General features: G+C 57.4%; 1 protein-coding gene across 1 annotated transcript; it reads right to left on the bottom strand.

The window, feature by feature from the left end:
- Positions 1 to 4,625: 4,625 nt before the first annotated feature.
- On the bottom strand, positions 4,626 to 7,932 carry LOC122212863 (testis-specific Y-encoded protein 4-like). The gene is made up of 8 exons (XM_042926841.1): positions 7,773 to 7,932; positions 7,597 to 7,725; positions 6,780 to 6,973; positions 6,010 to 6,087; positions 5,754 to 5,865; positions 5,516 to 5,661; positions 5,338 to 5,422; positions 4,626 to 4,818 (listed from the first exon to the last, which is right to left on the bottom strand). The coding sequence occupies exons 1-8, from the start codon at positions 7,930 to 7,932 to the stop codon at positions 4,790 to 4,792; spliced, it is 933 nt and encodes a 310-aa protein (XP_042782775.1). The 3' UTR covers positions 4,626 to 4,789.
- Positions 7,933 to 12,747: the final 4,815 nt, after the last annotated feature.

Below are 12,747 nucleotides of genomic sequence, written 5' to 3'. Positions count from 1 at the left end.
TGCACAGAGACGAATGCTGTACAGTGGTCAGCCCTCAGCACAAAAGGCACCGCTCCCACCTGGACCTTAAGGGCAGTCTGAAACGATCGCTGAACTAGAAGGAAGCTGCAATGAGGTCATTCGGGGTGAGGAAGAGGGCACCGCAGGGAAGAAAACAAGGACCCGTTCCCCACAGGGCTGCTGGAAGCCCTGCACTTACCAGCAGGAGACAGGAAACGGGACTGCCGGAAAGACACAGCAGAGGTTTAGGCACAGCACGTGCGGGAAGAAATCACGTCCCAAAGCTCGGCAAATTCAAGCAAAAGCAGAGGCTGCACATCCATGAATGTCAATGCTTTCCGAGTGGAGCCAACGAAGTTCTCACAGATGCCCAGGAAATGTGCTCAACTCTGAGGCCCCCTCGCCTCTGGCAAGCTTCTCATCCAAAGCGACTCATCACAGAGAAAGGGTGGACCGTGAGCAAAAGAGCCAAGGTCTCCTTCGGATCCCCGGACGCAGACAGGTGATCCGCCCAGTAATTTCAAGCCAACGTATGGTGATAAAGGTTACCTTCCACCACAGTGATGGAGGAAACTCGCACCCGAGGGGAGGACAATGAGTGAGAACCGCATCCCAGGCTGTAAGCTAAGGACAGACCATCAAGCTGTATTGGAAGGTCACGAGACCGTGACTCAAATGTCTGTACAGACACAGAGCGTCTGCAGAAGCACGAGGGCTGGATAGTTGTAAGCAGGTAGCAGGATTTCTAAGTCTGGGCTGCCTGTATGATACGAAAGGCTAACACGTGCAAGCAGAGCTATGCCCATGTGATGCGGATCAGCCTCCTGAGGCGGTACTTTGTACCCTGTGGAGGACCTGGGAGACGCATGCAGGCGGGCTCCTTGTGCACCTCTGCCACCAGGCACACGTGTGGGAAATGTAGGGCCAAAGGGTTTGCCGCCGGGCTTAGTGTGGCTCACCCTTCTGCGGGTGCATTGAGCATCAGTGCAGAAAGCACTGGGCTCACTGAAAGAAGCCAGCGCCTGACAGAAGCACAGTGGTGGTGAGCCCTGCCTGATGGATTCCTGAGGAGACTAAAGGAGTTAAAGGCATGCAGTCCACCAGAGAGTAGAGTGGTGCTAATCAGGGGAGGGTGCGATGAGGAGGTGTCGGGGCTCGGGTGTGAAGATGCAGTCATGCCATGTGCATGAGTTCTGGAGATCTAACTTGCACAGGGCAGCCGTAAGCAATGCTTCACCGCCTCGTCAGATTTCTCAGAGGCAAGTGCTCTCACCACAAACAAAGAGGGGTCGCTGAGAAATGTCCCGGTGAAGGTGGCTGGACGGAGCGCTTGCACGTGAAGGATACGGGCACATCCGTCACTGCCCGTTGTGTCCCTCAGGCACGCACTAGTCCTGGTGGACTAAGCTGAGCTCAGAACCCAGCAGTCAAAGGTGTCAGCCTCGTTCCTGCAAACATGGATCAGACTCCCAGGTAGGACGTAATGGACAAATTAGGGACCAGAACACACAGGAGGCACACGGAAACGAGACACACACTGGCAGGGGGAAGTCTCTCCCAGCCAGGAACATGCCACGTGGCAAAAGAGTAAGTGGGAAAACGTTGCCGGTCCGCTTTTCACAATTTACGCCTGCATCTGCAATGTGCAGGCCAGTGACGTTTGAGCCCCTCGGGCGCAAAGGGTTTGAAAACAGAAGGACAGAAAATAGAGGTGTGACGGAATGCTCACAGCAAGCCAGCTGCATTTGGGGACATTGACTGGCTGGCAGTGAGTGCATGGCCAATCCTCTGACGAAGGTCCTACAGGCACGGAAGGATTTCTGGCTCCTGGAACATAGAACAGAACACGCAGAAGCCCCTCCACCTGACAGCAGGACAGCAACTGGATCTGTCAGTGGAAGAAAGGGGTTGAATGCAGAGGGAAGCACACTCAAGCGCAGAAGCATACACCAAAGACAAGACAGGCCACCAGAGCCACAGCTGACCCAACACACAGGTGTGCAGAGACGAAGGCGGTTACACGGGTACAGCTGTGCCCACTTAGGCCAGGCAAGGAGGCATCACCAGAGAGGTGTCGGCACAGGCAAAGCCAGGAAAAGACACAAACACGCCAGGGCTCACTCAGGGAGACAGAGGAGCACAGGCAATGCGAGACATTTCCTGTGAACAGAGAACAACGTGACGATCCCGACAGGCCAATGAGACACGTGTGGTTCAGAGACATGGAAGTCAGAAGGCTCCTGAATTGCTGAGGGTGTCCTCTCTCGAGGGACAGCACTCTGGAGCCCACACACGCTGATGTTGGGGTGGAAGAGGCCGCTGGGCAGCAGATACAGTTGTGCAGGGGGTTTAGCAGCTCCTGGACCCTAGGGCTCCCCGGGGAGAGCTGCGGATACAGGAGGACACCCGGGGATGCCGGGTGTGCAGCATGAGGGCTGTAATCCCTCGGACACAGAGCACCGAGGCCTCTGCCCACGGACCTCAAGTGTCCACACTTGAGGGTTTGGCTCTGGGTGCCGTGAGTGTATTCCACACCCACACTTTGTCCGTACCTTGTCTTTGGGACAGGCCGGGCGGAAACGTCACCCTGGCCCCGAAGGAGGTATTGGCTGGAGATATTAACATGTGGGGGACCCTGTGTTCACCTGTCCCGTAAAGTGTTCCTGCTCGGCAAGACCTATCAAGTAACGGCCTGCTTGTGCAGAAAGATGCCCCAAAGGGCCCAGCCTCATGACCACTGAGGCCGTATTCCCACTGCACAATCACTGGCCATACTTTCTTTGGATGTTCACACCCAAAGACTCGGGTCAGCACTGGGAGCTTTTCCAGGGTACCCTGACATTTACCCATCAAGCAGCTGAGAAGACGTGCCTCTCCAGCCAGTGTGCAGACAGCAGCGAGAGAAAGGCCTGCCTTCCCTTCTAGAGAGTGCGACAGCCTCTGCCCTGGAAGAGGTAAGGCTTGGTCGCACAGATCCTCAACTCCACAGCGTGCTGACACCCCGCTGACCATGTTGTCTGCATATGATAGGGGCAAGAGGCCTCCATGCATTGGGACTGCCCACGCCTTCTCTGGAATAGACCCACTGCAGAGAAGGCTCTTGTACTGCAGAGCTGTGCAGTGGGGATCCTGGGGGGCTTGGGCAGCTTGGGAGACAGGAATATTAGTGTCGGGAGGTCAGTGTCAGGCACGCTGTGCTGGGGGCCGTGTTACATGGGGATACAGAAGAGCCTGCGATGGACAAGGCTGAACTCTGTCTACTGCACTGCTCGCACGGTGGAGCTTTTGCCCCATCCCTAGCACAGACATCTCTGGCAAGCAGCCATCTGCTGTGTAAGGAGTATCCCAGCACTCACGTCTTCGCAGGTGAGGCTCGTCCCAGTCCTTTCTAAGCTCCAGGCCTGCCGGGGACCTCTGCACAGAATGCTAAGGCCTCACAAGTCCATCGTTCCCTATGTGGCTGAGGCAGCCTTTGTCCTGGCACTCAGGCAAAGGAACACAGGCTGCCTGGGACGAGGCGACCTCCCTGAGCGCCTGCTGGTGTTTGCACTTGGGAGTCTTCTCACAAGTCTCACATGGCGTGTTGGACACACGGCTTAAGCCTGTGGACACAGAGGAAGAGCATCACCCGACTCATCACGGCTGATGATGAGAGGGCAGAGGGCACACGGGAGAGGTTGGCGTGTTCGTGCCCTTGAAGAGCCCCACCTCCCCGCGACCCTCCCCTCTGTTGGCTTGCAATCTGGGCCACCCATTCGTAACCAGAGGTCTTTTCAGAAACAGCAAAGTTCACACAAGGGCATCAGCACTAGGACTCCTTCAGGAGTCGTGTGTGTGTGTGTGTGTGTGTGTGTGTGTGTGTGTGTGTGTGTGTGGTGTGTGTGAGAATAAGTGAAGCGGTGTTTGGGAGGCTCAGCTTCAGGAAGTGGAACCAGAAAAGTTGGCTGTGATTTTGGAGTTGCGTGAGACTGTAGTGGGCTGTTTTCTCTGCAGTGTGTATGTTGTCCCTGTCAACTCTGCCTGAAGCAGAACTTCATCGGTCTTACCCACCCACTCTGCCTCTGGTCCCTCGGTTCCTTCCCCTGGACACCAATCTTACAACCTGCTCACAATCCCTCAAATATGTGTGGCTGGTCCTGAGATCCTGACCTTGTCCACAAGACAGTCTGCATTGGTAGACGTCTGAAAACCAGAGGGTAATCAACCCTGGAATTCCTCCCTGTGTGGCGGTTCAGTCAACATGACTGAGGGTGTCCCCATGAGGGATTCTGGGGGCACCATCATGGACATGCCCAAACCCTGAATATTGGACATCCCTGGCCTGTGCTGGCCTCTCCGTTTCCTTGAATTTCCTCATTTTCACAGGAAAGCTATGAACCTGGGCACTGGCCTTTCTCTCAGGTTTGTGCCCTGGCCTCCCTCACTCAAGTCCCCATTGCTTCAATCTTACTGACCTCACATGCAATCCCAATGTGTGACCCATCCCTACGGACAATGTCCTACGTCCCGCCCTTCCTTGGAACTCCAATGTGCAGGCACAGAACACTTACACCTCTGGACAGCCGCATGTATACATGGACACGCCCCAGAGCGAACCTGAGAGGAAGACACACACAAACACTTCATGCTGTTTATCTCCCATTCTATATTTCTTCAAATGTATTGGACCCCCGCCCTGCGCCACGTGTCACCACCACCCTTGTCCTTATTTCATGGCCAGGAGAATCTTGTGGACCATCGGTGAGCATCGGAAGGGTTTCCACTGGGGTCGATGAAGTGCGACGCTCCTTCATACTCTTCTCAAGATCGTGCATATCCCTGGGGTATATGGGTACACACAGACAGACACACACACACACACACACACACACACACACACACACACACACACAGGACAGGTGAGAGTCTTATCTTGGCCCTGAGTAAGGTTGCGTGAATGTTTCCAAACGGAAAGTAGGATGGGAGGGTGTGATAAGCTGTGCCAAAGCTGACAAGGGGATCCAGAAGCCAGACAACATGTGGGATGGTGGTAGGAGGCCTGAGGGTGGGGTTCATGGTCCGGGAATGACAGTTGTCACCGTGCTATGTGATGAGCCAGCTTTGGTTGTCCCGCTTTGCTCATTCTTTTTGTCTAGCCCCCTTCCCACCTTCAGGCTCCCCAAAGGGGCAAAGCCTCTTTGACACGTTACTTCTTAAGACTCCCTGTCTCAGGCTGATGCCCTTTTGACCTGGGGTCACCTCCTGTGCCGCTGTGAGTCTCGGTGCCTCCATGCAGAAGAGAATTGTGCCCTGGACCCCACGGCACACATTTCCGTGCCCACACCCTTGGCTGCTCACCTCTTTCCCTCTCAGTTCTCTCTCCTGGGGCCTCCTTCATCTTGAAATACGGCAGGGGGTTGGGCCAAAGATCCTCTATGATTATCTGGTAGGGGAGACAGGCCAGGCCTCAGGTAGCTATCCCACGCAGTGGGGGAACCCATGAAAATCACCTCCCTTCCTTGTTACAGGGCCCCACCTCAGCAATCCTGCTAGAGCCGGCAAAGCTGTGGTCAGAGAACCAGTTGAAGAAGTTGAGGCTGCTGTTGTCATGCCTGCGTCTGTAGGCCTCCTGTCTGTACCTTGGGTACCACTGGATGGGACTGGAATGAGACGCCCTATACCCTGCAGGAAGACGAGTATGTGAGAAGGCGCCAGAGAACTTATCGCATTCAACCCTCCACCCACTGCCGCCCATGCAGTCAGTGGACACTTACCATCAAGGCCTAGGACATACTCCTTCGTAACGACTTCATTCTGGAAGTAGGAGTTCTTGCCAAAAAACAGCAGGATCTTCCGGCATTCCCTGGGAAACTTGTGTTCCTCCACCTGCCGTGGTACAGTGGGGCAGAAATGTGAAATCTTGTTCCAGGAGACCCGCCCTCCCCTGAGGAAGGAACACATCACTTCTCCCCACCACCTCCCCTCCCCACACAGCCAGCCACCCACACCACCTCCCACTCCCAGGCCGACCTTCAAATTGGTCATGTGGCGAAGCATGCTTTCATCGGGCTTACTAATCAGGGCTGACATCTGAGGGTGGTTCACAAACTGCCGCAGGTCAAAGAGCCTTCAGGTGCTGGGCGTGAGAGAGCTCGAACCAGAGAACCAGTGTGGACAGCATCCAGGCGTCCTCCCCCCGGGACTGGCGTCCTCCCCCAGGGTCTCAAGCCCTCCCCACAGGCTGCGTCCAGGCCCACGGGGTCTCAGGATCGCGCAGGGCTCTGCTAGACACGCACAGGAGGCTGTGCATGCCCAGACGCCCGCAACCACGCCTAGCTTTGTGTGCTCGTGAGGACACTGAGGACGCTTACTTCCACACAGCCAGACAGCACACATCCGGTCTCGCGCCGACCAGTGGGCATTCACATCGCCTTCCCCGCAGCAAGATGCTTAGCGGGACCCAGAAACGTGCCCCCACGCGGCTTTGTGTGGGAAGAAGCCCTCGGTCATTTCCCCGACCTGGCCTGGACCTCCACCGCCACTCCCCACTCTCCCAGCGCTGTTTCCGTGCCAGGTGCGACGTAAAGCACACATGCCTCCTCCACCCCGGCACTGCCCTCCTCCCACACTCATTGCAGAGCCAGGACCACCGGATGGGATCACGTTTGCACGTTCCCGGCCACTGGAGCGTGGCTTAGCTCCAGTCCCTGTCCTGGGTTCCTCTAAATGGCACCGCCCTTTCCTTCCTCTTGCGCAAGCCCAGCCCCCTCTGGACCCTCCACCAGCAGCAGGAAGGATACAGCCTTGGCCCAGAAACCACGGATGCCCTGGATAAGGGCACCTCTCTGCTGCAGATGTCGCTGCCGCCTCTGCCACATCCTGAGTTTGAGTCGAGCGTGCTCCCGGCTGGCTTGTTTATTCACCGGCTGTAGCTCTATCTGAAGGGCCGCCAGAGCCTCCAGAGCCTCCAGTGGGGAAGGGCAAGGACGGAGGCCTGCACTCTACCTGCGTCCTTCTTATCCTGCTTCACCTGCAGCTGCTGGGCGTTCTTCCACCCATCGGCCTTCCTGCTCACTCGGCTTCTGTTCCTCCTCCTCCCGCTCCTCAGCTTGTCCTCCTCGTGCCCTCCACCTCCTCCTCGCCCTGCTGCTGCTCCTCCAGCTTTGCTTCCTTCTCCTGCAGCTCTTCTTGTAAATCCTGTTGCCCCTGCTCTCCCTTTAATGGCTCGCACGCAACTTCCCTTCCTCCTCCCCATCCTCCTCCTAATCTCTCTGCTCCTGATCCTCCCCCTTCTCTTTCTGCTCCTTTTGTAAGGCCTCCACCGCCACCTGCCGCTGGTCCGGCGCCCTGGCCGCCGCCGCGCCTGCTTGTATACCCTGCTGCTCCTGCTCCTCCCCTTACTCCTAATCCTTCCGCCAACTCCTCCTCCTTCTGCTCTTCCTCCTTCTGCTTGGGCTTCTGCTGCTCCTCCTCCTCCTCCTCTTTTACTCCTCCTCCTCCTCCTCCCATTCCTCCTCCTCCTCCTCCCGCTCCTCCTCCTTCTGCTCTTCTTGGTCCTGCTGCTCCCCCTCGCCCTTCAGGTCCTCCTGTCCCTCGTGAACTTGGACCTTCTCCTGCTCCCCGGCTCCTGCTCCTCGTCCTCCTCATTCTTCCTCTGCTCATGCCCCTCTTCTGCAGGCGCGTCCTCTTCCGCGGCCGCCACCTCAACCTCCTCCTCCGCCAGGCCCCACAGCGCCTCCACCGCCACTATGTCATGCACCAGCGGCACCGATATCCTCGCTGGGGCCGCCCACCTGCCTCTCGGGTCGGGCCTGGCCTTCCTGCACAGGCTGTTCGGGGCATTGTGGCCTGCAAGCCTTCGGCCTGCGGCACCTCCGGCCCTGCCAGGAGACCCAGTGTCCCCACGGGCCCTCGTCTCTCGACCGCCGCGTTCCCGGTCGAAGGCGACCGCATGGGGCCTCCGGGCATCCCACAGTGTTTCGGAAACTACGAGTCCTTCGCAACATGCGGCCCCGGCCCGAGACACCAACTGTGGCTCCTACCGACCACGAAGCGGCAGGAGGTGAAAGCACGGCCCTCCCTCCCCAGACCCAGTGAGTGGAGCCCTGAGGGCAATGGCTGGCAACTCGCTCCCCCTTCCTCCCAGAGCCCAAAGGTCGAGGGGGCGCATGCGCATGCGCATGCGCATGGTGCTGTACCCAGGATGCCTCGGCGGTGGCTATCGCTATGCCGATGCTGCCTCGGAGGCCTTTGTGGTGAGAGGTGTGCGCCTGCGGCTTTGAGGCTGAGGGAGCTCCAAGCCACGCCCAGGCCGCTTCACTGCCTTCAGGACCAATGATAGGGACGGTGGCGTGCGTGGCTTCGGCGGTCCCGCCCCTCAGGTCACCGGGAAACTGGGGCGCGTCTGTTGCATAGGCAGTGAAGGCTCTGGGCCCCGTGCAGTGCAACTCCTCCGGGGGGCTTGCAGCCGGCCCTCTGTGCGCTCTGGGTGCCCTGTTTGGCTTCTGGCCATGCGAAAGCGACCTTTGCATTCCCCCCCCCCCGCCCCCCCCCCCCCCCCCCGGCGTCCCGTACGGCCTGGGCACGCGGCTATCTACACACACGGGTAAAGGGGGACCTCCCCGCTTTGCCCATTTACACCGCCACCTTTGTTCATTGTGCCCCTAGTCCGACAAATCCACTCAGCGGATCACCTTGGCTGTCCGGGAGACGCATGTCAGCTGTGCGCCTGCTGTCTGTGCACCCCGGTTTTCCATCTGCTCAGCCTCCTTTGCATACTCTCTACGTCCATCCTTGCTCCCAGAAGACACGTATGTCATGACAGCAGTCTAGCAGTGCACCGGCTAGGGAAGGTCGGTGACCAGAGGTGTGTGACGTGGAGAGGACGCCACACTAGGGGAGGCTGCGTATCATGCGCGCCGCTCTTGCCGTTTGTCCCCGTTGCCTGGAAAGTGACACACTGGCAAGCACACACCCCCCTCTCATGATGGGCTGCCCATTGCTCCCGTGTGTGGCAGTGCACAGGAAAGACCCGTGACCGTGGGCCCTGGGATTCCTGGAGCTTGTGTCTGTCCCACAGACAGCGGTCCCCTTCCTCCCACAATGCTTGGCCATCTTCTCACAGGGACCCTCCCCAGGCCTTCGTTGGCCGTATGTCTGTTCATCCTGGTCCCATTTCCTTTACCACTCACTTAGGCGGCAGGCTGCCATGAGCGTGGGCGCTGGCTCAAAACACTGTCCCCCTGTGCCACAGGCAGCGTGCTTTCAAGGGTCTCCGAGAGGTATCGGGGGGTTGGGGGATGCAGTGTTGGGACCCAAGTGAGGGACACGCCCCAGGGTCTACATGAAGCCACATGACCACTTTGGGAAAGCAATAAGCTGCAGACGGTGTGCAGTGAGGGCGATGATGTGGTCTCCCTCCCTGTCAGGGCAGTGGTGATGTGGACTCCCTGCCGGTCTATGTCAGACAGCATAAGCTACACACACACACACCACACAGAGCCACTGCAGGATTGGAGGCTCGAGATGCATTGCCTGGCCAGGCACCACACTCATGCATTGCCTTTTCCCTTTGGTGGAATGCAGTGTTCCCCTACCTCTTTATGGGACCAGGAGGCTGCCAGGCAGGCGGGGGATTCTAGGATTTCCAAATTCGTGTGCCGGGCCCTCTGGCCAACATGTTGCTTCCGTGACACAGAAGAGGTTCCTCCAGACTCGCTGGGCTATGTCAGGATACGAACGGGGTACAGAAATGCTCCAGGGTGGCTGTGATATATGAGGCAGCACACCACCGCTTCAGGTGACAGCAATGCATAGAAACGCAGGTGGATGGGGGGAGGCTGAACAGGTGGTAGGGGGCTGAGAGGGGGTGGCCAGTGTGACCGACAGAGAGGCAAACTCTTACCCAGAAAGGGAGAGGAACAGGTCCAGTGGTGAGCCCTCAAGCTGCCCTCAGCAGAGGACGTAGCGGGTGGGCAAGACAGGAAAGCAGGCCCAGACCCTGGTGCACCTGACCTATGCAACTCACTCCCTCCAGAGAAATGGGGCCTGTCAAACTCCCACGCATCGCCGGGAGACCCCGCGGCAGGAACGTGGGAACAAATCTGGGTCCCAGGTGCAGGGACCGTCTGGGACAAGCAGGCAATGCCTTTCAGTTTGAACAACACCTACCACAGTATTGGGGTCCAGGGGCCGGGCCCCAACTTCGCAAGGGACTCTAGACCAGCCAGGCCTGTCTCTGCAGGGTCATCCAGGAGGATGTTCACCGAGACACATACCCTGGCTGGGACCACAAGGCCTTGCGATGATCCCCTAGGCCGCTCCAGGAGCAGGGCCAGACTTACTCATGCTCTCTGCTGCCTCCCTCCACTAACGCCCACTTCCTTGCAGGGAACTTTGGTCCTCCTCCACTGCGCCATGGGTGGCCCAACCCCAACTTGCCCCTGGCCAAGGCAACACAGGACGAGCGGACCCAGGCAAAGTCCGGGCTTTCCTCCCGTCATGAAAGGTGATCAGCTAGCTCCGTGTCGATCCCAGGCGCGAAGGGATTGCACTCGCTGCACTTTGGCACTGGAGCCCCCCCTTACTCACCAAGTCAGGAAAGCCCCCAGTCTCTTTCCTTCGCTTGCCAACGGCCTACACACACTCACTCAGGCACAAAGATGCACGGCCACGCGGCACGTGGACACAGACACGTGCACGCTGCCAGCACAAACGCTAGGTCTCAGGCAAAAGTACTCACAGGCGCCAGCCACAATACATTCACAGACACACTCTAGTGGACCTGTGCACTCACTCATGCCCTCTGCCACATCCCACTCACGAGGCTAGCTCCTCCTCACGACTCACACTTGCTTTCCCCCCTCACGCAGCACGTGCATTTGTCCTGGGGCCCAACCTGGCTGAAAACTAGGGCAGATTCAGGACCTCCATTGGGTCACGGAAGCTTGCATTGAGATGCCAAGGAAAGAGAGCCACAACTGATACCAACCTTCCAGTACCAATGGCACCGGAACATGGCATGTGGAGAAACACCAGCTACGACTAGGTTCCCTGCCTCCTCGGCTCCTGCCCTTTCTTCAGACCCTCTCAACACTGGGCAGTCCCTTGGGTTTCAGTACCTCCCAGCTGGCTGCAACCTACAGGGCAAGGGCCAAGGGACTGACCTTTCTCAGTTCACATGTATACCCAGCTTGTGTGGGCTGCCTGGAGGCAGTCACGGCTTAGGAGGTCTGGATGTGCTCTGACCCCTGGTACTTGTGCGTTCCTTTGTGTGTTCCCCTGCAGCCCTGTGCCATCAGCAGCCTACTCCGTCCATATGGACACGCACAGCTCACGGAAACCCAGATGCACTGATACTGTGCAAGGACAGCACAGAGACAGAGAAAGAGAGATGGAGGTGCGGGAGGGAGGAAGCGTTCCCTCAAGAAAATGATCACAGGGACTCAGAGACAGACAGAGGCCAGAGGGACATGGAAGGAGGCCGAAGAAGGAGAGTAAGTCACCACTAGAGACAGCCACAGAGGGGGAGTGTGTGTGTGTGTGTGTGCCCGTGCCCGTGCGTGTGCGTGTGAGTGCGTATGAATGAGTGAAATTGTCTGGGACTGAGACAGGGGTGTTGCCACGATTCCTGGACTCTCGAACGCCCTCTTCCAGCAGAATGGAGGCCCGGTATTGTCAGGAATCTCAGCGTTTTCCGGAACAGGACTCCCTTGCTTTGGGGCCCTAGCCCATCCTCAGGCTAGGGCCATAGAGCAGAAGGAGTGGGAACTTGAGGCATGAGGCTCCAGACTAGGCCCAGCAGGTGGAGTGTCAAGGCCCAAGGTTTTTAAATGCCTGCTGCCTCCTTCTGGAGCCCACCAGCATTTGGGAAGCACGCCCACGGCCCCGTGGCCCTTCAGACACTGAAGTGGCTGTGGCTGCGGTGGAGGTGGGGGAGAGGCAGAGGCAGAGGCAGTGAACTTTTTGACCATGGGTCCTTGGGGTGAAGGCGCTCCAGGCCAGACCCAGACAGTTGGCTGCTGTTCAGGAACAATCAGCTGGAGGGCAGTGGGCGTGGCTCCAGCATTTGAGCCCCTGCCTCCCCTCCCAGGTCTGGAGCAGGTTCTCTGCCTCCCCCTCCAGGGTGACCTCCCTGTTTGGTACATGCCCTTTTCCGCTTTGTCACCGACCACAACTTTCCTGTGGGATGTCTCATATCGGAGAACTGGTGCTACAGATCTCACCTCTTTGGGGAGGAGCCCGGATGGCAGACAGCATGGAAGCTTCTTAAGTGTCTCGCGTGCATGAGATACAGCCAGACCAACACTAAACCATCCTACCCACCCAGGAAACTGACTGGAGGATTAGCACAGCAATCTGCATATCCTGAACCACCGAATTCAGCAGGTACGTGGCATGCAGAAGTGAACTTGGAGAGCGAGGAGGCATGGGAAGGGAGGTGCTTTTGTGCGCGGAGAGGCGAAGGAGACTGGGCAGGTGGAAATTTTACTAACTTTCTTTAATACTCTTCTACATTATTCTTTCCTTTTGTGTCTATATTCACAGATTCTATTTTACTCCCATCTTCTCCTTTTAGTCTACTTCAGTGTATTGATTTTTCAAATTCTCACAACATTTCCCTTTTTAATATTTTTTATTAGTATTTTCTAAATTTTTCTCCACTCCCACGTTTTTTTCTCTCCTGTGTCAAAACCACTTTCAACACCCAGGTGAAACATGCCTAGAATCTAGCATCATTCATTCCATTATTCACATGTGTGTTTTTAA

Source organism: Panthera leo (assembly GCF_018350215.1).
Source record: "Panthera leo isolate Ple1 chromosome Y unlocalized genomic scaffold, P.leo_Ple1_pat1.1 chrY_random_Un_scaffold_81, whole genome shotgun sequence".
Lineage (NCBI taxonomy): Eukaryota > Metazoa > Chordata > Mammalia > Carnivora > Felidae > Panthera > Panthera leo.
The sequence above is the reverse complement of the archived record's forward strand: the minus strand, read 5'-3'. Positions and strand labels throughout refer to the sequence as shown.